This window comes from Xiphias gladius, chromosome 14 (assembly GCF_016859285.1).
Source record: "Xiphias gladius isolate SHS-SW01 ecotype Sanya breed wild chromosome 14, ASM1685928v1, whole genome shotgun sequence".
Classification (NCBI taxonomy): Eukaryota; Metazoa; Chordata; class Actinopteri; order Istiophoriformes; family Xiphiidae; genus Xiphias; species Xiphias gladius.
The window spans coordinates 12,016,445-12,044,115 of record NC_053413.1 but is presented as its reverse complement, the minus strand read 5'-3'; the positions used below and the strand labels follow the sequence as shown (position 1 = coordinate 12,044,115).

The 27,671-nt window shown below is 39.3% G+C and overlaps 2 protein-coding genes across 2 annotated transcripts; both read left to right on the top strand.

Annotated features, from left to right (window-relative positions):
- Positions 1 to 6,033: 6,033 nt before the first annotated feature.
- Positions 6,034 to 10,199, top strand: LOC120799459 (phospholipid hydroperoxide glutathione peroxidase-like). Its single transcript, XM_040144689.1, has 7 exons — positions 6,034 to 6,166; positions 7,093 to 7,187; positions 7,395 to 7,539; positions 7,875 to 8,026; positions 8,951 to 8,975; positions 9,108 to 9,167; positions 9,698 to 10,199. The coding sequence occupies exons 1-7, from the start codon at positions 6,101 to 6,103 to the stop codon at positions 9,728 to 9,730; spliced, it is 576 nt and encodes a 191-aa protein (XP_040000623.1). The 5' UTR covers positions 6,034 to 6,100; the 3' UTR covers positions 9,731 to 10,199.
- Positions 10,200 to 11,872: 1,673 nt separating this feature from the next.
- LOC120798945 (phosphatidylinositol 4-phosphate 5-kinase type-1 gamma-like) lies at positions 11,873 to 27,169 on the top strand. The gene is made up of 18 exons (XM_040143739.1): positions 11,873 to 11,939; positions 15,317 to 15,345; positions 15,515 to 15,604; positions 15,757 to 15,887; positions 16,000 to 16,117; positions 17,683 to 17,835; positions 18,422 to 18,721; positions 19,033 to 19,241; positions 19,323 to 19,406; positions 20,016 to 20,064; positions 20,394 to 20,478; positions 20,638 to 20,811; positions 21,576 to 21,732; positions 21,905 to 21,973; positions 22,068 to 22,620; positions 23,326 to 23,400; positions 24,604 to 24,690; positions 27,086 to 27,169. Exons 1-18 carry the CDS (start codon positions 11,873 to 11,875, stop codon positions 27,167 to 27,169), a joined length of 2,514 nt encoding a protein of 837 aa, XP_039999673.1.
- The last annotated feature ends 502 nt before the right edge of the window (positions 27,170 to 27,671 follow it).

Sequence of the window (27,671 nt, the reverse complement as noted above, 5' to 3'; positions counted from 1 at the left end):
TATGAAACTTGTTTGTTTTTCTGTGTTTTCAGTCTCTTCCTATTCATTATGGCCCTCTTTTCCACAAATATGATATCTCATCATTTAGGCGGGGTTAACTGGCTCTCTGATGTATGACCCAGCATAACTCTGTGATGAAAGAAAAAATGACAACAATAAAGCTGCTTTGTGCTGTTCAGAAAACATCCCAAACATTCATTAAAGCATGATATATGTGCAGTTATTTTTCAGTGGAATAGATCAGAGCTAACCATGTCCTATACAGAGTTGGATGAAACAAAAATATGCATACTCTCAACCCTAAATTTTTACATCGCTGTGTCTGTTTGTTTGTTTACTTGGTCAACGTGAAGAAAATTGTGGTGTTTTGTGTTTTGTCTTCTCATGTTTTTTGTCATAAACTTATGCAGAAAGTGTGCCATAATTATTTCATCATGTCCTAAATTTGTTCACTCACACACTTTTCTCACTTTTCCACGCACTTGCCTGCATCTTCCATGAAGTGATGTTTGAATATTTTACCTGTAACAGCTGTTGGCATGCTGCCCAGTGCTGCCTCAGATGGGAGCATTTCATTAAATTGCAGCTGGTAAGCTGTGGTAAAGTAAGCAGGCAGACAAGTAAACCTTTTTTCGTCATGTTTTCAAGTGATATGAAGCCTGTTTTACAGAATTTCAGATGACATACGTGTGTCATACAGCAGTTTGAAATGTCATCTTGTGACCTTATTATCCTCATCATTTTAATTAAAGCTGCATTTGTGTGTGCTTGTGTGCTTGTGTGTGTGTGTGTGTGTGTGTGTGTGTGTGTGTGTGTTTGTGTGTGTGTGTGTGTGTGTTTGTGTGTGTGTGTGTGTGTGTGTGCAACAGGTGGGGATACATTTTAACATTTGTCCAGCCTCACATGATGCATTTTACATAAATGTTCTCAATTACACAATGTATTATTAATAACTGAAGACTTGTTCTTTACAGTGCATGTGAGGTTATTATACAATAATTAATTTTAGCAAAGGTAAGTAGGAAAAACACAAACCTTCGCTATTATATCATGCGCATACACCTTGACAGTACAGGCAGAACAGTAACTAATTACAGCATCTACCACCCACTACTCCACACATAGATACGCTGCACTGATTGCACTGATGTCTTTTACAATAGAACCTCTTTGACGGCAGTTTTAAGTGGTTATATGTATATATAGCTGTTTAATTATTGGCTTTAAACTCTCTGTTTTCAGGCGGAAACCTGTGGCAGATTCCATGTTCTGTACTACCTTAATTAAAAGCCTCTTCCTCAGAAGACATGACCCCCACATTACCCAGACATGCTTACTGTGCATGTCAGTATGCAAGTGTACGTGTTAGAGGGCAGACAACCCACCAGTGCGGTGCAGTACGGCATGTCGCTTTGGTCAAAACACTTACTTTTTATAAACCTCAGTCAGTGGTGATGGGGCCTAATCACATGTAAAATGGTATTGAGCAAACCCATGGGAGTCATAGCGTCATCTCATCCTTGTGGGTCATTCTAAGTCATATTTAATTAGAAATGTAGGTAGACCTTTTCCACTCATGTGTCGTCAGTGTAATAGAGATAGATGACGTGTCGGACTGGCATGCCACCAAACTTGTAGCTTAGAAACCAGCAGTGAATAAAATGCCATGTTTTAGAATAGTTTCATGAAGGTGATCTGACATAATGTTTTGATTCAATGTGACAAAGACTGAACAATGACCGCTACATAGCATTCTCGAATACACAGAGGATATCTTATTATGTTTTTTTTTTATAAGATTGTTATTTGCATCTTGAGTTATGTCATACAACTGTTGTCTTTCATGATGTGATTTTGTTTTGGTTTTTTTTTTGGAGTGGGGGATGTTTCAGATTTCATTTTTTTTTTTTTAGCTCCTATTTTCTAATGTTTCTTAATATCATACATTTAAATCCTGTCTCATTCATGTTAAAGTTTCTTTAAATGTGTTAACAAAGGGGACGACAATGGAAATAAGTTAAGGACTTTATAGTTATATCCTTGACAAAATCTGATGTGTTGTATTTTATAAACATATTATAATGCTGTCAGCAAAACATTAGCCTTAATAAGTGTAGACAGAAATGTGTATTTAACTTTGAATGGTAAATGTGAGACTCTGAAGAAATGACAAGGGACATTCTGTGGATACCAGTATGTGCATTTAATGTTGCCTTAACTCGGAATGCACCAGTATTGCAAAGTAAAAATCCCAACCAATAAATGAACCATTAACTTTTCTCTCTAGCGGATGACCTGTTGGTTTACACTTTTGAGCGATTCCTTTGTGTGTTATGTCCCACTCCAATATCCAGTTTCAAAAGGGAATACATCCAATTAAAGAAGCAAAATGTTTCATGGGGACTTTAATTGTGGCACCAGTCTCACGTCAAGCCACTAGAGTCTATTTCAAAGCAATGTCCCAAGGACGTGAAAGGGAATAAGTCCTTGGCCTAATTTAAGTACGGTAAAAAGGAGGGGATGCAATTGTTTTGAATTAACTTGTGTATAAGAGGAAAGCATGCCCAAATCCTCAGACTGGTTTAACTTCTGTTACTATCATCTCTTCAAAAATCAGCTCTCTATAAAAGCTCAACCATAACACAGATCTTGGTAAATATGAGCCATAAAAGATGCAGGGATCAGCTAATCCCTATTAGCATTTACATATTTATGCATTAGGTTAGAGTTATTAAATGCAGTAAACTGAACATCTGACATAGTATCAATAAAACTGCGTTCAATCTGCACAGAATCCCAATCTCCTCCTTCTTTCTCAACATAAATTTCATGTTCTGTCCAAAGATAGGGAGCCTATGAACTCTACACAGAAAACTTTCCTACAGTTAGATAGTGCCCTCTGTTGGAAACAAATGAAACTACCGCTTTGATCACTGATTTCCAGCTGATACTGAACTGCCCTCTTTCTTATTGTTTGATTTTGTTGCACATATGCCAAAGCAACTGGAAAAAGGCAGTAAAACTAACGAACCATTATAGTTTCTTGATTTGTACTTTACATACCACTTCTGTTCCATTTGTGGAGGTCAAAAATCAACCGTTATTGGTTTTTAAAATTAAGTATCCTCTTTTTTTTTCCCTGGGTAAACCTGCTGAGTAAGTTTAGAGATATCCAGTAGTCAATAGGATCTTGACTTCTTTCAAATGAGATAAGAGATTTTATTTCATTTTAACATGCTTATGTACAGTGCGTGTGTAATATGAACCAACATTTTCACTAACTATTCTGTTCTGTTGTTGTGCACATCATCACACCACTCCCTTTGACCTACCCTCATTCCCACTTCCATCTCAAATGTGTATGGCACTGTATCTATATCTATGCCATATAACTTGTACATCACAGTAATATTGCACATATTGTCTCTCTAGATACAATATAGTCTCTTTTTCTCTCTTCTTTCACTGCTATCCTTTATATTCTACTTTGTTCTATTTTATTGTTTAATTCTATTCGAGTTTAAAATATTTGACCAGTTTATTTGTGTGTTGTGTGGAAGACCCTCAAATGAATAATATTGAATAATGACAATAAAGCTGAACCTTGAACCTGACCCACCAGGGTGAACTTGGTCATTGCAGTAGCGAGGGTTAGAATATATATTGTTACCTTATATTCCATAGATTTTGTACACTCAGTTCCCAGTAAACACAGAGAATAAAGACATTCAATATAGTGTTACGTCCCTCCCTCCCAGCCTCTGTTTCAGGAGTGTGCAGTAAGAGCTCAGTGTTGTTAGCCCTAAAGTGGTTTAAGCCAGCCCTACACACAGCCTCCCTCTCTACCCAGAAAACACTGCTGTGCCTTGTTTCCAAGGTAGCGGACACTTTCCCATTGCAGAAACATGTTTAGACAGGAAGTCAAATGTCATATTCCCCAAGTAATCTTACCATATGGGTCGTCCCTAGTGAGTGAGTGAGCACAAACCTCACCTCACTAGGCTACTATAAAAAGGAAGAAATCCTGTCATTGTCATAAACATAGGCCTTTTGTTAGTAGTGTGATAGATTATTCTTCTCGTGTATGTTGGTATCTGCTTTGCGTTCTCCTTCTTTGATACTAGTTCAGAGTTTCAGGCTTTTGGTATTGGCTGTTAGCCCTCTAGTACAGTTTTTTACTTTGAAGAATACAAAGGCCAGTTAGCATATTTGTTTAAAAAATTACATTCTTATCCACTGATGAGATTTAAGAGTGAGAGCCAATAGTAGATTTATAGCTTTAATATGTTTTTTTTTTCTTAATGTGAGTCTTTTGTAAGATGTTCATCTATGGGGAAAACTGCTTCAAAGAATTTGCCTTGAGCTCAGGCTGATCAGCAGACAAAGCCCTTCTTTCTTTTGGCCACGATAGTAGGATTACTTTGACTTCACCTAACGTATGCAATTTATCCTCTTTTTATTACATTCAATGCATATTTTGCTGTATGTTATTTTAACTCTTTCTTACTCTAGTTTAGCAACTTTATAAGTTGATAATATGTCAAAGATTTGCTTACTGCTTCTTGTGCTGCCTGCAAGTATGGAGGATATATATATATATATATATATATTTTTTTTTTTTTTTCTAATTTATTTATTTTTTTTTAAACAAAATTCAAAGGGAACATGGAAAATTAAAAGAAAAAATGGTAACTAAAATGTTTTTAAACTGTACTACTTAGGAAAATGCAGCTACAATTAAATGTTAAAAAGAAAAAAGAAACTGGAAAAAAAAACTGAATGTTGAAATGACATGGATTCTGTGAAATTACTTTGTAAAAGTGTAAAGTAAAATTTTAATATCTAAAACTAAAACAAGGAAAGTATAAAGTACCAATCCATTCAAAAATGTGTTTGGCTCTTAGATGTTTGACCTTTACCGTGGAGAATGATGTATGTGCAGAGTTTGACACTAGAAGGCGGTTTTCACACTCATCTGCCGAAAAAGGAAAATTTCTCTGTGCTCACCTGAAATCTGAAAAACACGTACAAGGATGTTTTTGCGACCTCGCACCAAGTTTGGAAGCCAGTCATGGTCCAGTTGGCAATTAACACAAGTTTGATGTGGAAACTTGAAACATTCAGCGCACATACACTGAGATGGACCTTTCAGTGAAAGGAAACATCTTGTTTCTTTTGAAATGAAAGCCATCTGAATATTCAGAAACTCAGGCTTTTTTAACACAGGAGAAGGAACTGATGTAATTTCGAGAATTTTTAACAAAGCAGCCGAATTATTTGAGGAAAAACCCGATCAGACACAAATGGCTTTTCAGAGCAGAGTATTTTATATGTCACAGAAACATGCCTGGAGGGGATCTTAAAAGCAGCTATAAATAATATTTTTATAATAACATTGTATCAAATGAGAATATTAAAACCATGTGACAACGTGACAGGGGTCACTGATGGTGATGAACCTAGAGAGAAATGTCTCCTGATTCTGCAGCTCCCCTCGGCTTTACGGGGCTTTACAGCGAGGTTCAGCAGGATTTTTCTTTAGCTATCCGGCTCACAACTTCACTGTTTTGGTTCACTCTCGCTGTTCTCACTTTCGGCTGAGGGAGGCAACGAAAGGGCTCCAAAGCCCCACTGTACACTGCCTGCTCAGCACCAAACAGCAGACAGACACAGGTAGGGACTAGCTGGTGAGCGTAGCGGTGCAGCTAGAGAGCTACATATTTCCCTGGGTCGGTAGGGGAGTTGGGAGAGTGGACTTACACAGGCAGACGTAAACACAACACAAATGAAGGATGATGCTGTTTTGAAACCGCTGGATGTGTAAATAAGCGACCGTTTGCTTACAACTTTACCACAGTTACTTGAAAGGTTATGAAACGCCAATGTTGTGCAGGTGGCAAAAGAAAAAAAAAACAACAACCTATTGCAAGTTTAAATGTAAGTGTTCAAATGAAAAGCTTGAACTGACATGTGGGGGAAAATTAAAATAAATTCAACTTGTTTATGAAAACTAGAGCGGGAGAGCAGTCACTGAGCAGGTGCAGTGAGCCTCAGTGGGTGGGGCTACAGGTCACGTGAAAACGGGCGTCTTGTGGCGGCCATGCAGCTCTTGAGGCGGACAGTGCTGTTAGGTCTCGTCGGAAGCAGAGGAGTACAGAGAAGCATGGTAGGTACACTAGGGCAACGAAATACACGTTTTCCTATTCATGTTGGCTGTGGTCTAAACATTAGTGTATCCGCCGCTGCTGCCTAAATACTTAGCAACGTGTAACGCCAGGGCAGACTTAGGGCGTCTATTTTTAAATACGGCGAGACGGGCTAGTGGGTCGGATGCTGATGTAACCAGTACCCCTAGCTTCCTCGTAAAGACCCGAAGCAAAATGTCAGCATTTGGCCGTCAATTAGATGAGATGGAGTTTGGTGAACGGCTACCCCTTCAGATAGACTCAGCTGCCAATTCTCACAAGTTGAACTCAAACATATCGTATTTTCTGTTAAGCTAGCCGGACTGGTGTTATTGGTTTGTGCTGGGGCGCTAACATTGATATGTGGGTCGAAGATGCCGTTAAAACCGCCAACGATCCGTGGTGATAATCTACAAAATGGGTGGTGTAATTTAATGTCATACCAGGAAGAGATTCACGGTTTTTATAGTCCCCTAATTCCGGATTTTTATCAAATTCGGTAATTGCGGCGGTTAACCCCGCTATTTAACGTGAATGCCATTATATCAGTTTGATATTTGTTTTTGGTCTGCTGTTGTTTCCAGTTTTTGGGTGAGACAGACAGACATGCGAGCAGGCCGCTTTACTGTGTTTTCCAGCCTAAACTTGTTCTGTATGCAATTCAAGGATAGGGACATGAATTATGTCTCAATTGGGCTAAAGTGCACTGATTTAAGAGAAGTGGTTAACGTCATTGCCTTTCCTCCAATTTGTCTGATTCATCTTGCGTAATTCTTAGGCTTGAACTAAAGTTTGCCCTTTGGTTTGCTTTCATGGACTTTAGCCCCGAGAAACCTTTGTCTTCAGCTGTCTTACTCAATGACACACACTCAACTATATCCAATTTTCATTCGTCACCTCTATGCAGTGTGCTCAGGTGGGAGACTGGCAGAGTGCTAAGTCCATCTACGAGTTCTCTGCCAAGGACATTGATGGCAATGAGGTGGCTCTCGAGAAATACAGGTAATGTGTGTGTATAACATAACATAATATAATGTATCCTTATGCTCTAACACAGGCTAAGGAATTAATGATTTGTATAGAGTTGAATACTTGTTGCAGTTGTCGTGCATAAACTTTACAAACTTGACAGTAGTAGTTTGCACTGTTGTTTTCTCAGTTGAAACTCGTTTTTTTTTTTTGTGTTTGTTTGTTTTGTTTTCCTGCCAGAGGGTATGTGTGCATTATTGTAAATGTAGCCTCTAAATGAGGAAAGACCAGAGTAAACTACACTCAGCTAGCGGGAATGCACGTCTCCTATGCTGAGAAAGGTTTACGCATCCTGGCCTTCCCATGCAACCAGTTTGGAGGACAGGTAACAAACATAACCTGATGACAATACAGCTTTTGTTTTGTATTTTCTTTATTTTGTGCTGTATCACAAGAAAATTGTCACTGTTGCAGTTAATGTAACACATGAACTTACTCTCATTGTTATTTTTGAATACTGTTTTCTGGCAGGATGGAAGTAATTTAAATGATTATTCATTTTTGTGCCATTCAGTTAAAACAAGCAAGCAAGCTGGATTCTTGCACAATTTAGATACATTCCTAGATAGTTGTATTCATACCGCTTAAAGCTTTATTAGCTCAGTTGCAAAACTTAAATTTCCAATTTTCTTACTTGGATTTTTATCATGTGTCATCCAGGAACCAGGGACTGAGGCAGATATTAAAGAGTTTGCTAAAGGTTACAACGCTGAGTTTGATCTCTTCAGTAAGATTGAGGTGAATGGGGACAATGCTCACCCTCTGTGGAAGTGGATGAAAGCACAGCCCAAAGGCAAGGGAACCTTCGGAAAGTGAGTTATTGTCCTGACTTTCTGTTTACTTAACAAAAAGTTTGACATTGTGTACACAAAATGAGTAATACCCTTTTGTTGGAACAGGAGTTGATAATAACTGCTTAGAACCCATGCTCTTTATCATGAATGAGTTTTGTCTCAGTACATCATTTTTATTCATTGGCATTTTGTATTAGACCCCATTTCTTAGATGATGTGCTTCCTCCGTGTAACGTATAGTTATGTATGAGAAATTTATATTTTAAAAAGTCTGGGAGTTGCAATTAGATTCATGCATGTCATCCTGCAAGAAAAGCAACATAGGTAAAGGGGAAAAAAAAGATTTTACACCCTTGGACTTACTCAAAATTATGGCTTTAATTCCTCTTCTATTTCATCTCAGTGTGTGGGGACATGGTGCCATGATCATCTCATGAATACAGTTGTCAGTGAGCTAGTGCTGAGGGCATTTGAGTAATTTAATTACTTGATGAACTACGTGTCAACTGTGTCCGAATGACTGTCAAACCTGCATTTTTGATGACATCTTGTCATGTTGATTTAGTTTGAGTATCAAACAATCCATATAGACTTGAAAGGTGATGTTTGTGTATGAAAAGCGGGGGGCACACACGTTTAAGGACTGACACTGAAACTTTGCATTTAGCCATACTTGGGTGAAAATGAGTGTTCTATACTGAGCAAATGAAAAGATAGCGAAAGGGCGGATTGTGTGGCAGGAGTGGGTTGAGAAAAATATTCTAATTAATGATTTCATAATTTTCTCCAATACAAACTGTTCACTATTGAAATCCATTGCAACCAACTTGAATTCAAGCAGACTACACAGTCTGTGCCCCATGAAGGATGAAAAAGCAGTCTTGGTGTCACTGGCTCCAGGTTGTGTTGTAATAACTTTTTTTTCTCCCTCTCACTCTACAGTAGCATCAAGTGGAACTTCACAAAGGTAATTTTCTAATATAGTTCGTACTATGCCTTTTTTAAAGAAGCATTTCAGTAAATTTTGCTTAATTTTCTTGCCACAATTGCGTGAAAATCCATGTTTGTGTTAATATTTTGATGTCTTATTCCTCAACAGTTTCTTATAAATAGAGAAGGACAAGTGGTGAAGCGATACGGCCCAACAGATGATCCCAGCGTAAGTGGCACTTACTGTGGTGGGGTTTTATTTATTTATTTATTTATTTATTTATTTATTTATTTTTTTATTTATATATATATATATATATATATATATATATATATATATATATATATATATTTTTTTTTTTTTATTTTTTATTTTTTTTTTTAAAAAGTAAAATTTCTTTGCATGCTGTGAAATGCGACACCTTTCATATAATGTTTGTGTATACAGTATAATAGTTTCCTGCTATTTTGATTTAGTTAATCCTTTTATTAATCTCAACCTGTAGGAATTTATTCAGTCCATTTGTTGCATTAGGTTTGTCAGAGTTTATTATTTATATATGACGAAAGACAACATTAGGAGAAGGAGAATTGAAAAGATATATGAACTGATAATTAATAATCCATTGATCAAATATGTATCCATATTGTATTCAGTTTTGTAATGAATAATTCATCTCTGTCCATGGGGGTGCAATGGTGCCATTCACCTGACATCATCTCTGTCATAGTAAAATTTCTACTTGTTTCTCTTTGCAGGTGGTGGAGAAAGACCTGCCCACATACCTTTAATGAGACTGTCTCCTATGTATTTGTGTAACTCCTGACCTCTCCCATGGACTTCAGGGTATTTGGTGCGTGTGTGTCTCTGGACCAGTGACGGCCTGTCTTTAAACCCAACATTGGGCTGGGCAGGCCTGATGATCCCCAGCGTGCAACTAACCACCAGAGCTCACTCACACCAAACCCTGTAAGACCATATGAGAGGGCATCCACTAGTTATGCAAAGTAGAGACACGTGACATCTTACTTCAACCTCAGAAAAGTTGTTCCTTTTTCTAATAAAAATAGCATCTACTTCTCTCTGAATGTTAAGTGAAAAGTTTGCATGTGTCAATGTCAGTTTTATGTAAGGACATAGGATGCCATAAATTTGAGAGTTTTTTGTAATGCTACTGATAATATTGTTTGCACTTAACTTATCAAAGGGCCCTTCATTGTACCATGACTTAAAGCTGGAAAATAAATGCTGTCTTGGGCACTGATTTGTCAATTTAATAGCACTTGTTAAAATAACCCGGCCTGAGTCACAGTAATTAGTTATAGTGGTCTGTTGAATACATATTATAATATTTGAATATTACATTGTTTATTGTAATAACGTATTTGTTTCGATGTTTTAAAACTGATGATGCAAGGCTTTACATTGCACAATTTGAACTACATTAAGATTAGTTTAAAGTTAGAAATGTTTTTCAGTATTTTTTTCTTCTTCTACAAACTAGTAATGTAATTTTATAGTCATAATTACATTGTTTCAACATTACCCCCAAAGTACCAGGTATCCCACTTTATTCCATTTTAAGTTTGACTTGTAAAATTATCCAAAAGCGTAATTTAATCAGTGTTTTTAATTTATTTACAGTATGTCCTAAAGCTTTATTTTATGGGTCCATAATATCACAAAAAAGTCTCTGAAAATTTCCTGGAAAGAACTATGCAGGGGAAATAAAAAATTACCTCGAACTGGTCAATTTAAACCCTATCCATAATTGGAAACTTTATTCTCTATACATGCTTGCGTGTAGAGAATCTTCATATTTCTGACATTGAATTTGATATTGTTACCCAAGCAATTAATAGGTCTTAATTAAAATCAGAAGTCTACCAATTGAACAGGAAAGTATGGATGGGTGGATCGATTCCCAAAGTATCAATACCACCGATGCTAAGTTTTGAGTGTTGATAATTGTGTAAATAGGATTGATTCCTTTTAAAAAAAAAAAAAAAAGGTACATCGTTAGATCAGATCCGGGGCACACGGACACTCCTCTTAGTGCTGCAGTAGTCGCACCTCTGCTGCTGTTGTGAGCACGTGCACAGTGATTTACCTCTTTAGTTCACAGGATTCACATGATAAACATTTATTACCATAAAGACTATCTTGTGTTCATACACCTGATTAAATAACTAACAGGTAATAGTAAAAAGAAATGGCCCATGTTTGGCCGATTATTCGGTGGTGATTAAAATGAACTCAGAAGACGGCTATTAACGAGACATTCACCTCCGAAATCACGACGTATTTCTTGCCCCTTGCATGACAGTAGGCCACACCAAGGTGTAAGTTGTGAGTTTACCTTGACTTTATCCTACTGCTACACTGAGGGAGCCATGTCCACCAGGCAAACAAACAAAAAAATGGATGAAAAATGATGCCATAGGTTAAACTTAAATCATGATTTCCACTTATCTGACTTTGTGGTAGTGAGGTTTTTTTTTTTTTTTCATCATGGCTATTTTTATTTTAATAAGTTTTCGACCATTTTTTATTTTTTCAGGGAGTTAGTCTCTGTCCTGTGGGGCTCGGCGTTGTGTGCCGACGCTCTAACGGTTCATCGGTTAAACGGTCCCTCGCGAGCCGAGCGGGATGATGCTGCAGCGGCACGTGCGTCAGCCGTTGCGTGAGGCTGATGACGCGCAGCGGCGGCAGAGCTGGATCGGCACCGCTGGCTGTGAACGTGTCGCCGCGTTTAGCCATATACAGCGACACATATACGTCCCTGGTGTTTTGTTAGTCTTTAATTGTAGCAGTAAATGTCGACGAGGGCGAAATGACGGGATTTCTAGATCATCTGGAAGCGCACTCCGCCGCATCTGGTTCTCTTTGAGGAAGGACAAGGCTGCGCGTCGTCCTCAGGAGCCGTCCGGGAGATGGACGGCAGGACGAGCGAGGCACTGGCCGCCGGCCTCAGTATACAGCTCGACCTGGAGGACACCGGTTCGTATGTCTTTCAGTTGGCGTTAGACCGACAGATTCTCAAATGGTCCCATCACCGTGCTGGGCTTTCAAACCCGGATGCACCGGGGATGGGAATCTGGCACTAAGTGGGCAGCACCCTACCCCGCAGTCGCGTGAAGGTAGCTAGGCACGTTGACCCAAAAGACTAAACTGCAGAAAAAAAAAAGATTTATTTACCTCCAAGGCTGATACAGAAAATGGTAGTAAGAGGAGCCTAAGCTTCGGAAATGAATAATGAGTTGCTGGGTTAGGTAACAGTGTCAGGATTCACATCACTGCTGCTCCGTTGTAAATGGCCCATAGTGTCTGTGGCTCACTGCAGGCTGGCACAAACAGAAGGTGTGCAATGAGATGTATACGCACCGTCCCACAAAACCTGACAAATTCAGGCTGCTGAGGGATGAATGCTACATTCTAGCTGAATGAGGTGCTTGCAAACGCACACACACACACACACAGTTGCTTGTATGTAAAGTGTATGCAGGAGCTATATCTTTGTATGACACCTACACATGATGATCTGCTTAGCATCCACTGTAGTAAACACTGTGTTCTCTCAGGTGTCATTTTGTTCCTCTCCTCAACCTCTGTCTGTCTTCATAACTCGTACCATCACTCTCTTCCTCTTCCTAGCTAAATCTGGAGTGCCTTACATAATCTGATATGGCGTTATAACGTAAACAACACACTAATCTCTTGTGGGTATCAGTTTGAGGCATCGCTGTGGATGCTATGGCTACAAATACGACATGATATGCACGACAAGTTTGATTTTCATGTGCAAATATGTGCAGAAAGTAAGAAAGCAGACGTGGTCCTCATCAGTTTAGCAGGTCCAACAAGTTGTCTTCGCATTTGCATGCTCATGTATACACAGTAACATTGGATGTTTTTGTACAGACGATTATTATTAAATCCACCAGATTATACTTGCATGCAGAGAGCTTCAGGGCTTCAAAGCCTACTCCTGTGTTTAGAGTCACATTAAGGTCATAGCAACAGGCCAACATTTTCTCAGCTGATAAGGGAGAGATCTAATCCTCTTTACTATGACACACATAGGCCTTAAGGCATACTTCTCTGAATATAGACTCAAAACATTACACTACAAGAATATCCATCATAAGTGAGCTCTCAGTAGATGTACATTTCCTTAGTCTTTTAACTCTAGCCCTTCGAAAGACATCGTTTTACAGGTTGCCTGTTCCTCACATAATAACCAGAAATGCTGCAGTGAGTTTGTCCTGTTTGTTGCTCGCAGCTCAGTGGCACGTTATTCTGGCATGACCCTAATCTCACAGACTCTTTGTGTCTGCGCCCGCCCCAGGATACTCCTCGTCAGTGTTCTGCCTTACAGGCTTTCATGCGGCGATAATCTGGTTACAGGTGTGGGCAGCCGTGTGCATCCTGTCACTGCACAAAAGGGCCCAAAGGGCACAAAGAAATCAATGAATTTAGTGTATGAAGAGCCACTCATTTATGTTCATGCAGTTGAATGCTGAATTTGGTAAACATGATTTTACTTGATGTATTTTGGCCCGTTTTCCCTTTTACCTGTTAATTTTTTTTGCCATGCTAGTGGCATGGTTTTAGGGATGACGATGTTGGTTTAACTGTTGGTCAGTCAGTCCAGCACTTTGGTGCAGACCGACTTATCTCAACAACCACTGGATGGATTGCCATGGACTTTGTTACACACAGTCAGGCCCCCCCTCAGGCTGAACTGTAATAACTTCGGTTGTCCTCTGACTTTTCATCTAGTGCCACCATCAGGTCAACATTTGAATTTGTCTGTTACTTTGTTTTATGACCAAATACCTGCAAAAGTGATGACATTCCCATCAGCCTCATCTGTACTTTGTGTTTGTGCTAATTAACAAATTTTAGCATTCTAAAATACCAAACTAAGGTGGTGAACATGGTTAACATTATACCTGCTAATCCTCAGCACGTTGACATTGTCACTGTGAGCATGTTAGCCTTAGCATTTGAGTCAAAGCATTGCTGTGCATAAGTACAGCCTCACTGGCTGTCGATTTAGTCTTGTTATTAATGCAGTTGCCATGTAAAGCAGCTAAGGGGTCAAGGTACACATATACATGACTATACTACCTCACCGTTGTCAGGATTTAAAAAAAAAAAAAAATACTGCATTCAAATTTGAATTTTGACCGTTCAGATTGTATAATTCTTGCATTTTGTTTGCATCTACTGAACTATCGTATTTTGTCATGCCTTAGCGATAGCAACATATGCTACAGTGTGTGCTGTTTGCTTTAACATGGCTTAAAGATTCATTATCCCTGCTCTGTCAGCTCTGTCTTCACTTAATCTTCACCCTCACATGATCTGAAATTCAGCATCGTGATGGAAACCAAGTAGAATGTAGTACTGTGGAGTACTGTGAACTCTTTCTTTTCCCATTCACTTCCTTCCTTCCTTCCTGCTTACTCATCCTCTTCAATACACAGACACATTCAGGCACAGTCCCTTTGTGTCCTTCATGTCAGTTGGAAAGATTCCTCTTAATCCTCGTGTGTGATTGGTCAGTGGTGTGATCTGGCGACCTCAGCCAATGACAGCACTCAGATTAGGGAGGAAGTCAATCCAATATAGTTTTTTGACCTTATCTGTACAAATCTCAGCGATCCAGGAATAGACAAAACTGACTGCACACTGCAGTGGTCTGACCGCTGAATGTCAGATTCTTGTTTAGCCAGGATTTTTTCTGCATGTCTTTTTTTCTCTCTGGATTATCAAACATTTGGTAACCTGTAGGCCTTGAACTCTGCTGCTGGTGAGTTAACCATCAGTTTACGTGGAACATGGTTGATGAAGTTAAATTTGTATCAAAGTTGTGGAAATAGCTTTTAGTTGAATATGGTGCAATAAAAGTATTGTGCATACTTCCTTTTAAATAAACAATAAAATAAAATTAGAATGCGCTAAGGGATGTGGATCTGGATGTTGATAAAATAATGTCAACACAAGGTCCATTAGTAGCTGCTCTGGAGCTTTTCCAGTTGGCATGGAAATATATATGTTCAAATTTCCACTTTTCTGTGTATTTTAAGATATTTAGATGATCATTTATGGATCAGATATTACACCTTAATGATTGCACATTATACGTTTATTTATAAGATCATAGGGAATTATCTACAGTTTTTATGTTTGTCTTCAGAATGGTGGGTAGTCCTTAGACCTATTTCATCCTGGTAACAAACACCAACCCCAGTGCAAGGCTCCAGGCAAAAGTGGCATAATTAGTTGCTAAATCACGCTAAATAATATACCACTGTGGATATTTCTCAACCTATTTCTCATGCGCCTTCTCTCTCTTTTTCTGTCCACAGATTCAGGCAAGAAGGCTCAGATAACAGAGGTGAGAAGCTACTTCACATTATACACACGTCTCTGTCACTTTCTTCCTCTCTTTCCCTTCTTTCATCTGTATTGGTTTGCTGCATATGACCTCTGATTGGATAATATGGAATATATGCAGTAGCTATATCACGTATACATTTGCACTCCCTGTTCTTTCCTTGTGACAGATGCCGTCCCCGTTTGGAGCGGGCCCAGCCCATGAGAAAAAGATTGGCCACAGGAGGATAGATGCCTCTGGAGAGACAACATACAAGAAGGTAGATCTTTCCTCTTCATCGTTCTTGCTTTTTGTCTTTGTCTTTTTTTATCTTAAATACTATGTGTAGGTTTAACTTGGTGTCACGATTTCATCAGCTACTTTCCACCCACACCTTATGGTTTTATTCTTTTTACTGTTCTCCACCTCCAGACCACTTCCTCTGCCTTGAAAGGGGCCATCCAACTGGGTATTGGATATACTGTTGGCAACCTCAGCTCCAAGCCTGAGAGAGATGTGCTGATGCAGGACTTCTATGTGGTCGAAAGCATCTTCTTCCCCAGGTGCTTTTGTATGAGTGTATTTTGTATTTAAGAGCATATGTGTGTGGGAAGTATCTTATACAATCTTTCATCTTTTTTACTCATCCTAATGGAACCACCTTGCTCCACACAGTGAAGGCAGCAACCTCACGCCAGCCCACCACTTCCCAGACTTCAGGTTTAAAACCTATGCTCCCGTGGCCTTCCGCTACTTCCGAGAGCTGTTTGGGATCCGACCAGATGACTACCTGGTGGGATATTTATTTTCTCTGATGACTCGTGATGCATCAAGAGTATCTGAATGCCTTATAATGTGCTGTGCAGGGGAAATGTTTGCTGTTACATACAGTATTAGCAATAATGCAAATGCACACCACCCATGATTGTCTGCCTCAGAACACCCTGTTCTAATGTTGCACAAGTGACCAACAAAGAGAAAGAGAAAGAAAGTTAGAAAAATATGTTAATGGAAATTATGTTAAATTTTTTATGTATATTTGGTTGAAAAACACTGATTAATTAATTATTAACAAAGCCATAATAAAAGCAAGACAATAACTGAAAACTGCAATATCCATTCACAATGGAGTTATCAAAGAAAACGTGTTCCCTGTCACATCAGACTTCTGTTGATGTGAGGATGATCATTAAACGCACACACACATTAAAAGAAAACCATGCACGCACAAACATGAAAATGAATGTCGCATATTTCTGTATTTCCACATATTTTGGAAAAAATGTGCCCCCCGCCCCACACACACACACACACACACACACACACCCACACACGCACATGCACACACACACACACACACACACACACAGACACACATGCAGTGACATACAGTGTACTCAGCTGCATGTTTAAGCTCACATTCTACTCGTGCCAGTGGGAGATTAGTCGACTAAAGCTGTCTTTTTTAAACTCCAAGTAGTGGCAGCAGACAGTCAGAGTAGTTTGTGTTTTTGTCTGCATGTGTTTATGTTGGTGGTTGAGTTGTGGAGTACCTGTATAATTGCATTGTGTCAACTAAGCCATAGAAAATTGAATAACAGGATTTGACAAATTAACAAAAAGCAAGTCATATTATGTCTCTTATTTACAAAGTCTTAAGGGCTGTAAGACATCCACTTAAATTTAAGCCCACTGATGCTACTGGACTGTTTATGTTGGGCTGCCACGTGTGCAGTTTAATACTGATCACTTTAGTTAAACATAATTCCTGATAGTCCGCACCATCTTCAGCACCAGTACGAAGTGAGTGAAATCAGCATTACCACAGTGAACTTAGTAACCTCACTGGGGTTAGTAATAATATGTCGTACTGTAGTGCAGTTGACACAATAATATTCTCGATGTGTATTTCTTCCCACCTACACCCAGAACACTTTTTTTTTACTCAGCAGTGTGTATGCCCTTGCACTTTTAGAACAGTTCCCTTTCTGCTGCTGATGAGCAATACCATATGAGTGGGTAGATATATTAGTCCTTTGGTTGGCTCTATTGTATCCAACATGAACAGTGCAGCCCTGCAGCACCGATGAAGTGTTAAACTTAAGATGAAATTACAAACTCGGGTAAAACAAACTTTTCACGAATGACATTTAATGATATTTTCAACGCCCTCATTTGCCAGAGGCACAGATTATTCCTTCAAAACAAGAAAAGCAATCTTAACAAAGTTGCTTAAAAAATGAATAAATTCTGTTTTTATGGCTGTTTTACACTTTTTGGTCAAATTGTCTGACTTAAAGCAAGTTAAGTTTTAAATTCTAATCTATGTTTGTTCCTCTGTGTCTCTGCTCTGTCTAGTATTCTCTATGTAATGAGCCACTGATCGAGTTGACAAATCCAGGAGCTAGTGGCTCCATATTCTATGTAACCCGTGATGATGAGTTTATCATCAAAACTGTCCAGCACAAAGAGGCTGAGTTTCTACAAAAACTCCTTCCTGGGTACTATATGGTAAGTCAAACGGAGCCTTTCACTCATTAGAATCATTTCAATCACATACTGTTATTTTTTAGTCGAAATTAAGTTTGGAAAACTAGTCATTTTAGATTTCTTTTCCATTTTATCTACAGCAAATGTCTTCTAAATTACCATTCTGCACCTGGGAGGAATTAGCTTATTAAAAAGCTTGCCATAGGTTTTGCAATAATATGTCTATTCAAAGATTTGGGTGTAGGTTGTTTGTGCACATGAGCACATGCTTAAAAGCAACGCAGCACCTGAAACTTGTGCTCATTTCTATCCTCTTTATCCTACCCCACTGTGTTGGTGGCGTCAGCATTGACGCCAGCAGGTGGCTTTGTAATAGATAAGAGGGGAGAGGTTGTACCTGACTTTGACCTGGGCTAAGCACTCTTTAACAGGTTAAGCATGCACACAGCAGAGCCTCACAGTTCTGAGGCCTGTGGATGGGTCACGCTGTGTGGCAGGTGCATGGTCCTGAGGCCAAACCATATAGACTACACGTTTCTTACCAAGTAACAATTCTTTATTTCTCCCCGTCTCTTTTCCTATGTCTACTGACCGCACCCCTCTCCAGAACTTGAACCAGAACCCCCGGACTTTGCTGCCAAAGTTTTTTGGCCTCTACTGCGTCCAGAGTGGGGGGAAGAACATTAGAGTTGTTGTGATGAACAATATTTTACCACGCTCTGTACGCATGCACCTCAAGTTTGACCTCAAGGGCTCTACATACAAGAGGCGCGCTTCCAAAAAGGAATGCGAGAAGTCAAAACCCACTTTTAAAGACCTGGACTTTCTGAGTGATGTTCCTGAAGGCCTCACTCTGGACCAGGACACATACACAGCTCTGGTCAAAACGTTGCAAAGAGACTGCCTGGTGAGAGAGAGAAGACGGAGTCTGATGAACAGTGTTTTGTAAAAGTAGATTAACTTATTTTTTTCATTCTTTTTTATTTTATTTTAACAGAGCAACACAGCCAACCACACAGAAAATATTAACTATTCTCATATATTAGTAGATAAATTATAGAACAATTAAAAGGTAGAATAGAAGAATAAATTATGTAGCTTATATATTTTTAATGTACATGCCCGTGGCTGTAAAATTAAATCTATACATAAAAGATGTTTTAATTTTCTTGGAAGCTCGGGGAATGAAATATCTTGTTCCTGCGCATTTCATTTTAGGTTCTGGAGAGTTTTAAGATTATGGACTACAGTTTGCTGCTTGGGATCCACAACAAGACCCAAGCAGAGAGAGAGTATCAGTCCCAGGGCTCAACTGCAGGCGGTGGGGATGAAAAGAAGCCTGCAGCCCAGAGAGCCTTGTATTCCACTGCCATGGAGTCTATACAGGGAGGCTCCACATGCAGGGATACGCTGGACCATGATGACACGTAAGTCAGCATTTCATGACGTTTTTCCTTATCATCGTTAAATTGTTCAAATGATGGTAATGTGTTCCTCTCCTTCTGTAGTATGGGTGGTATTCCAGCTGTTGGTGGTAAAGGAGAGCGCCTCCTGCTGTTCATTGGGATCATTGATATTTTGCAGTCCTACAGGTGGGCAACAAAAAAATTCAGAGGTTAAAGATACTTTACAGTTGTACTATGTTATATCAGTAAATGAATACATCAAATTGAAAAATGTTGGTAAACAGAGCTTTCAGAGTTCCCACAATGTCAGATGTCTTCTAAATGCTTCTAAAAGTTTATATTCTTAAGTAAACCTAAAGTTGCATCCTCCTTAATGAGAGATTAGGTTTTAATTTAAAAAGATACACAAAGCACAAGAGTTTGTCTGAGTGGCTACCAGTTCTCTAATCATGATCTCATATTTGGTTAAGTTTAGGCTGATAGTAATGCAGGATTGATGTGTCTGCAAGGAATATTACAAGAGAAAAAGGAATCTCAGACAAGTCATACTGTCATTAAATAAATACAAAATAAATACAATATATAGAAATGAAGGAGAAACAGAACTGTGGACTGTGAAGTATGGACATACAGAGGTGTGAGGCGCCTAACATGAAATCAAGTCTTTTAAAACAGATCTTAAAATACACATCAACATTTCATGTGGGACTGCAGCCTCTGATTTAGCTCTGAGTTGCCAGGTAACCACAGTAAGTCACTGAATGAGCTTAATTATTTAATTGTCTTGCCTCACAGACTGATTAAGAAGCTGGAGCACTCTTGGAAGTCCCTTATCCATGATGGGGTGAGTAGCTTTCACACAATTGTTGCGTAATAGTCTGTATCCAAGCAAAACAAATCTTACCAAACCATATCAATTATTATTTTTTGCCCTATTTTTGTTACCATGTCTGTCTTTTATGTAATAGGTAAAGTACCTTGATTGCCACTGTCAATGAAAAGTGCAATATCATTAAAATTGCCTTGACCCGGTCTCCTTTTTTTCATTGCTGCCCCTCCCAACACACACACACACACACACACACACACACACACACACACACACACACACACACACACACACACACACACACACACACACACACACACACACACACACACACACACACACAGGACACAGTTTCAGTTCACAGACCTGGTTTCTATGCTGAGAGGTTCTACAAATTCTGTAGCACCATTGTCTTCAAGAAGAGCTGCTGTGAGTCCACAAACGTGCCTCAACCATATACTTTTCTATTTTGTTATGTTGGATGACAACAATGCCAATACGGAGTTATTCAGTTTTCCTCTATATTAATTATTTGGACATTTTATTTTTGGAATGAGAGTACAAGTAAAGTATCCCCTGCTTTCACAGCATTGCGATCCTCTCCATCTAAGAGGGGCCGAGGGGCTCTCTCTATGTCCAAGTCCAGTGCCGGGACTGGTTCAGCTGGGCAGCGTCCATCATTGAGTGACGAGAGGCAGGAAAACCTGGAAAACTTGGAGAACCTACGAGGAGCTCGCAGCTTCCCAATGCTAGAGGACAATGGTAAGACTTCTTGTAAACTCTGTTAGTCCACAGTGATATAAAGTCATGATATGACACGAGGTGATATAGGCAGAAACATGTTACACACGAGGTTCAGATTGCTTTCCAAGTGAAAATGGGCTGCTTAATTTCAAACAACACCGGAATTCAATAGTCTGCGATTGTTTTGACACGGTGGTTCTCACCTTTGTCAGTGTTTCAAGGCTAGCTGCCCTCATCGAAAGTAGTGAGGAAATGTCCAAGCAACATGTTAATGCTGCTTGAATAAAATAGTAGAAAATAAAGTAAAGTGTGTCTTTCTGAACTTGTCACACTATTGGCTTCAATTGTCTGCAGTCGAACGCTCCATTTTCTCTTTAAATGAAATGAAGTGAACCTTTATTGATCCCTGTGGAGAAGTAAAAGTGCAGCAACAGAATAACAGCAGTAGTAACAGAGTCAAAGTAAAACTCAAACAAACCGAGACTAGATGTGCATAGATAAACACGTTAGGAAACCATAATGTGAGATGCACACAGCCACACCATAAATAATAGTGCTACAGTAAATAAAGAAAGAGAAGTAGGTGGCATCCTTATTTTGCTACCTTGAATACAAAAGTATATAGTTGAGTTGAAGGACATATGCAGGGTGTGCTACATGTTTACTTTTAGTATGCAGGTTTTCGTTAAAGCAGTTGAGCTCTGTAAATTATTTTCTTTCCTGTACATTTTCATCTCTCTTTTCACATGGCTCACGATCTGTTACATAATTACGCCACTCAGGGAGAGAACCACCCTGCACTCCTCCGTCATTTGAAGATGCTACCACAGCGTCTATTGCTACCACGCTTTCCTCTAACAACTCCTTACCCACCACGCCCTTCGATACACCAGAGCACCCACGCTACAGGAGACAAATGCATTCACCGAGTGTGGTCAGGTGAGAATTCTTGCAGGAATATGCAGTGTCATAACCGATTAGTACAATGACAATATTCTGTCAAGAAAATCTACCTTAAGGCAGGGTGTGATTTCACTAATCAGACTTTGTTTACTACTTCTCATATGTATTCGGCGCTTTTCACACACTGTGTTCTTTCATATACTTTCAGGTCACAAAAAGAGATAGTTGAGGTTCATGGGGAAAAGCAGGACACCATAACAGTGGAGGTGGAGCTCAGGTGCATACATATACAGGATGAAAATACTAGGATAATGTCCATAGCTGCCTGTGTAACAGTATTTTAACACTGCTCTTTGTATTGCCTCATACAGTAAAATCCCAAAGAGCACGGAGCTCACACAGATGACAGAAATGACCTCTCCCAGCCATCTGTCACCTGATCATCAGCCCCGTGTCTTTGCTTCATCCAGCCCTCCCTCTGCTAGTCCATCCTCAGCATATTCCTCCTCTACCCTTCCTCCCGCTTTTGTTTCTTCCTCCTCCGCTGCTCAGTCAGCCGGGCAGTCATCCTCCACACTTTCTTCATCCATCCCTCCATCAACCAAACCCCTCACCTCTCCCACGGACGCTCAGTCTTCCAGTCTTTCTCCTCCAGTCCCTCATTCAGCCGCACAATCCAGATTTGCCACCTCAGCAAACACCACCACCCTCCCTCCTGCCTCAGCATTTACTCCCATCTGCCCTGCATCTCCTTGCTCCTCCACCCAGAGCTCTTCTCACCATCTCCCCTCGACACCTCCCTCCTCTGTCCCTCCGAGCCCCCAGGTGCCACAGCGGGCGCCACGTACTTCATGCAATCAGCTGTCTGTGTCCAGCAGCCACAACTCATTGGATGGGGAGGTGCAGGTGTCAGACATCTACTTTGTAAGTTCTCATTGTATTGTTTTAGTGCTTTTGTTGTTTTTTGTTGCTGAGTGTATTCATATTCAGATTATGAACCAGGTGAAAGGTGAACTGCCATTAGCTTACCAGACAGACAGAATAAAATTTATAAAATTTAATTTAAATTATACCATTAATGGATGAGTCCACTTCCAGAGAGTAAAGATATTTTTCTTCCTCTGTGTTTCTTTGATCTACTGGGTCTCTTGCAGTGGCACAGTCAGGACAGTGTGGTAGAGTTATGATGGTGAGGCAGGACGGTGTGTGTATTGCGGTATGCACGTACTATAAGGTTCCTCCCGCTGCCCAAAAAGCTTTTTTCTGAAGCATGAGGCTGCCACCACTCATAGTTCATGCTCTTGAATGTATTGCAAATCACTGGGGTCATCCTTCCTGTACAGCATGATGTATTTATATCTGTCAATCTGCATTCATGTGCCTGTCAATGTCATGCACAGCTCTCCATAATTCTGTCTTTTCTGGGAATTTTTGCCTATGGATTTACATAATGGCATTCATACCCCATTTTCACTCTCTTGTCTTTCTAGCCACTGTAACAACTGCTTCACATCATCCCCCATATTTCTCCTTTGTTGTATAATAATTAATTCAATACCCTTTATTTTCCTGTTGACACATTATATGCATCTGTTTGTTCATCTGTGTGTATGTGTGTCCATCCATCAGTATGCAGATGGCAGATATTGGGTGTACTCTCCAGTTCTTGGCCGTCGTAAGCTAAACTCTAGCTCAAGCTACAATGTAAGTCACCACCAAGGTAGTTAGTGTGATTTGCAGTGCTAGGAGATTTTCCCACATACGATGGCATTGCTGGTAGCTGTTCCACTGGGACTGTCACAAGCACAGCTGTTTATGGATCATCAGAAGTGCTTAAAGATAAAGCTACTATCTCACGTGACTTATTTAGTGTTAAAATTGGCACACAAAAAAAAGTACTACATGTAAAGACTGTTTCTTCTGCAGTGGCATTTTGTGCATTTAATGGGAGCATGCATCTGTATGTAACACATTTCCATAAACAGTAAATTACATTTTTGAGGATCTTGGACTTGCAGTTAGTTAACTGTCGCTTGCATTGTGTCTGTGCTTTTAGTGATCCCTCAAGCTTCTGCCCTCAAGCACCTAGGTAGCACAGACGAGCTGACAAGCTAATCAATGTGTCGGTTCTTGGCAAAAAATAATGCCCTGTGAAAATCACTAGTTTATTAAAGCTACACTTGACACATTATAAAGCGCCTGAACCCTAGGTTTCAAATATTAAGGATTTCTCTGTAACATAACTTTTTTTTTTTTTTTACTGTCAAAAACTGACCTGACCTGCTTCATCTGGACTGTGTGGCTATAGTTTGATCAGATGTTATTGATGCACAGGCACATTACATCACTTGTGTCCGACTGAGTCTCACCCACTCTAAACCACTGAGAAAAATTAGAACAAAAATAGAAATACAGAAATCTCTAATGTAAAATAACCAAAACTGTTATGAGTTTCTGAGAAAGTTGTGTGTTTATTGAGGATTTCATCTGTCTTAGTAACAACATGATTGAAATAATATGATTTCAGTGACTTTTAAGTAAAATTAAACACATCTTAGCCAGAATTTCGTCTCTACCCTGTAGAGTTTTTTTTTTCTCCAAATTACATTGCAGTTTAAAGTGTAGACACCCAGACACATCTCCACATACAAGAAGTGATCATTTAAAACATAACAAACAAAAAGCAAATCATCCTCAAATCAGTAATAAGCAATCACATACTGACCATGAGCAAACTGTGTGTAGTTGGGGGTCCTTTGGAGCCCCCAACATGTAAAATTGCACAGGTCACCTTTATACGACTCAATGTCTGGGAAATGTCTTTATAAAAATATCTCAGGTCTCATTCCTCTCCTCTCATCTTCTTTCTTCTGCTGCTGACCTCTGCTGGGTTAAATCTGACAATAGCAGAATCAGGAGGATCGGAGCTGGGTGTACTCTCCTCTGCACTACGGCTCGGAGTCCAGAAGGGGCTCTGATGGGGAGAGTGAGACAGTAAGTGTACAGTTCATTCATGATTTACAGTTAATGCACAGAACAGAGATGGGTTGATATGTTTGTTTGCTTTGTTTCTATTTTCATCTCTTGCATTAAGCCTCTGTTTATCTCTCAGTAACTCACAGTGGAGACAGCAGTGACGGGTGGAACTGGAGGCCATCTCCATTTACAGAAGCTGCGAGGTTTTAATAATAAAGCCCACAGGACTCTATGAAGATTTAATGCTGGTTTCCCAAGCTGCATGTGGAAGCTTGCTTTGCCAACTGTGGCAGAATAAAGGAATGACTTTAGAAGCAATGAAGTATACAAGAATGCAAACACTCACACATATATTCAAACGAACGCACAGAGAAACAATTATAAAAATCTTATGCAAGAAATCATAAATATGAAGTCATCAATTCATGGACAATCTGACTGGCATCAAGTGGAGAAATAAACGGAATGATTCTGGTGGCTGTTAAGGCAGGTATTCTTGCAGTCCTGCTGGCTGCTATGGAGGTTTTTAGTGTTCATGAGTCATGCTGCACTGTGCCAGATCTGGCTATGCAATACGGACATTCAATACGTGATATCGATTGACTGAGTTTGAGTTTATTCATGCATTTATTTCTCACTAGGGGCATGTCAAAGCTGTATACGATTTTATTTTTTAGCACTTTATCAAAGTACATGTGGCTGAGGTGTTTTGAAATCGTATATGTTTTGTTATTTTGTCATCAGTTATTGTGTGAAAACACACTCGAACACAGTTAATGTTTTGTGTGCTCAGTAAGCACAGCGTCATGTCTTTCCAGTGGTGTTTTGTGGTCCACTCAAGAAACTTTGATCTGACAATGAATGGTTGTACTCAAAATGCCTTATTGACAAACTAATTTTCATAACTGTTTTTAATATTTCGGTCACATGTAATCATTAAAAAAACAAACATAAAATCATAAACATACAGAGTATTTTATTGTGCGTAAATACCAAATCTTTGAAGCAGAGTTCAAACAATATAGCAGCCATGCAGTTAGACCTTTTCAGGATTATAACAGATATCAAGAGAGAGCAAAGGAGAAAAAATGGTCAATTATCTTTTATAAATTGTAGATAAATTGTGTGTGCATAAGCACATGCATGTAAGTCTGTACGTACCCTTGTGTCTCTGTGTGCATGTCTTTGCATGCATATGATGTGTGATTGGGAGACATGTAAGTGTAAGATTTTTCTGTTTCTGCCTATTTATCATATTGTCAAAAGATGTAACTTTCATTTGTTGTTAAAAGCCATGAAAGTCTGAACCAGTTATAAGCATGTTGGCTGTGTTAGAAATATTAAAACAGAGATACCCCGGCCTGTAATGACGCTGGATAAATCAGAAATTACCACATTAAATAAACTAAGCTTTTCTATACCGTTCAGTGAGCAAAGTATCTTTCTATTTCCATACAGGGTGATACTTGCTGAAACAAGGCTGACCATACTTAAATGTCCTGTCTGTGTCGGTAAGCACTGCTGTAACTTATCATTGTATCATTTGAGTCTGCTGAAGTTAACCTGCCTGTTTGTAGGCAACAGTGTTTGTAGCTGATCACTGTTTAAAAGAAAATAAAGATTATATTGTGTAAAAAAAAAAAAAAAAAATCAATTTTGGTAGACTTTAGTGTTTTCCTGTAATGATCAGATTCACAAACCTGCTGCAAGGAGAATATATTTTGGTTGTCAAATGTTATTTACATAATTAGTCCAGTAGATGGCACCACAATGTCTCAGAAAATACAGTTCTTAGTCCTGCCTCTCCAGGCTTTGCATCCCATGCATTATTTTGGTCTCCTTGAATATTCAAAACTCCTGAGTTGCACTGTAAAATTAAATTGTACAAAGACCTCCTCCAGTATATGAGTTGACTATAGGCCATTATTAATTTTATTGTGTTCTTGATTGATCATAAAAGAGGGGCTCATATTTAAAGCCTCATACCTCATTCCTCTACATCACAGTGACATTTTACACAAACATAATAATACGAAATCTTGATTGCTTTACTGGAGCTGACATTTTTTTTTATCTGCACAGGCTTTGCTGCTAAAAATAAATTGAAATAAAACATAGGGATCAATAAGGCTTAACCAACAGCCCATTGGGATCTTAGCTGGCTATCTGCAGTAATACAGACTCTCACTATATATATATGTATACACACACTGACCCAGAAAAGGGAGAACAGAAGTAAAACGTATACAATTAAATATAATCAAGTGAGAGAAAACGTGTTGTGGTCAAAGGACCACCTAAGAAGACATTGCAGTGTGTGTTTCGTGTGTGCACATTCGTGTGTGGGTACACACGCATTGCCACGTATATGTGTGTCCTTAATGTGTAATCCCACGTTGTGAATGTCACTCAGGGTGACAAGTCAGCCATGTCGGGCCATGATGGAATGTGTGATGGACAAGGATCAGCAGCCACCTCCCCAATTGTCCTGAAATGAAATTGTCCCTCTCCTTGCTTTTCCCCTTTCTCTTTGTCCTTCTACGTCTGACACACACACAGACGTACAGTGCGTACATAATCCTTTTTTGCTCCTTCTCCTGCCTCCTTGATTTTCAGCCAGGATGATATTCCTTCACCAGTCCTGTGGTGCAACTGACTGACTAAGGTCAAGACTCATTAAAGCTTATTCTTCTATAGATCTCCGTTGTTGTCCGGAACTATTAAAAACACATTATTAACGCAGTTACACTGGCTGACATGTTCCTTCGTTACAACTGTAGTTTATTTTGAATCGATCCCACACATACACCGTCCTGCTGCCATAACTCTAGATACCAAATATGTAGTAATCCACAGGTAAAAATAGTACCCAACAAATACACTATTTACTCCTCTTAGAATGATGTTTGCCAAAAAACTACGGTGCCCAGCTATTTAAAAAAAATATTTTGCCAATTTTTTAACCAAAAGCAAATGTTTTTTTAACTCCTTTTTAAAGA

Bases quoted from the DNA above. Each gene is read 5' to 3' on its own strand.
- LOC120798945 (XM_040143739.1), top strand. From the start codon at position 11,873: ATGGACGGCAGGACGAGCGAGGCACTGGCCGCCGGCCTCAGTATACAG. The intron at 19,407-20,015 runs GTGGGCAACAAA...CTTGCCTCACAG, and splicing joins GATATTTTGCAGTCCTACAG to ACTGATTAAGAAGCTGGAGC. The intron at 21,974-22,067 runs GTGCATACATAT...TGCCTCATACAG, and splicing joins ACAGTGGAGGTGGAGCTCAG to TAAAATCCCAAAGAGCACGG.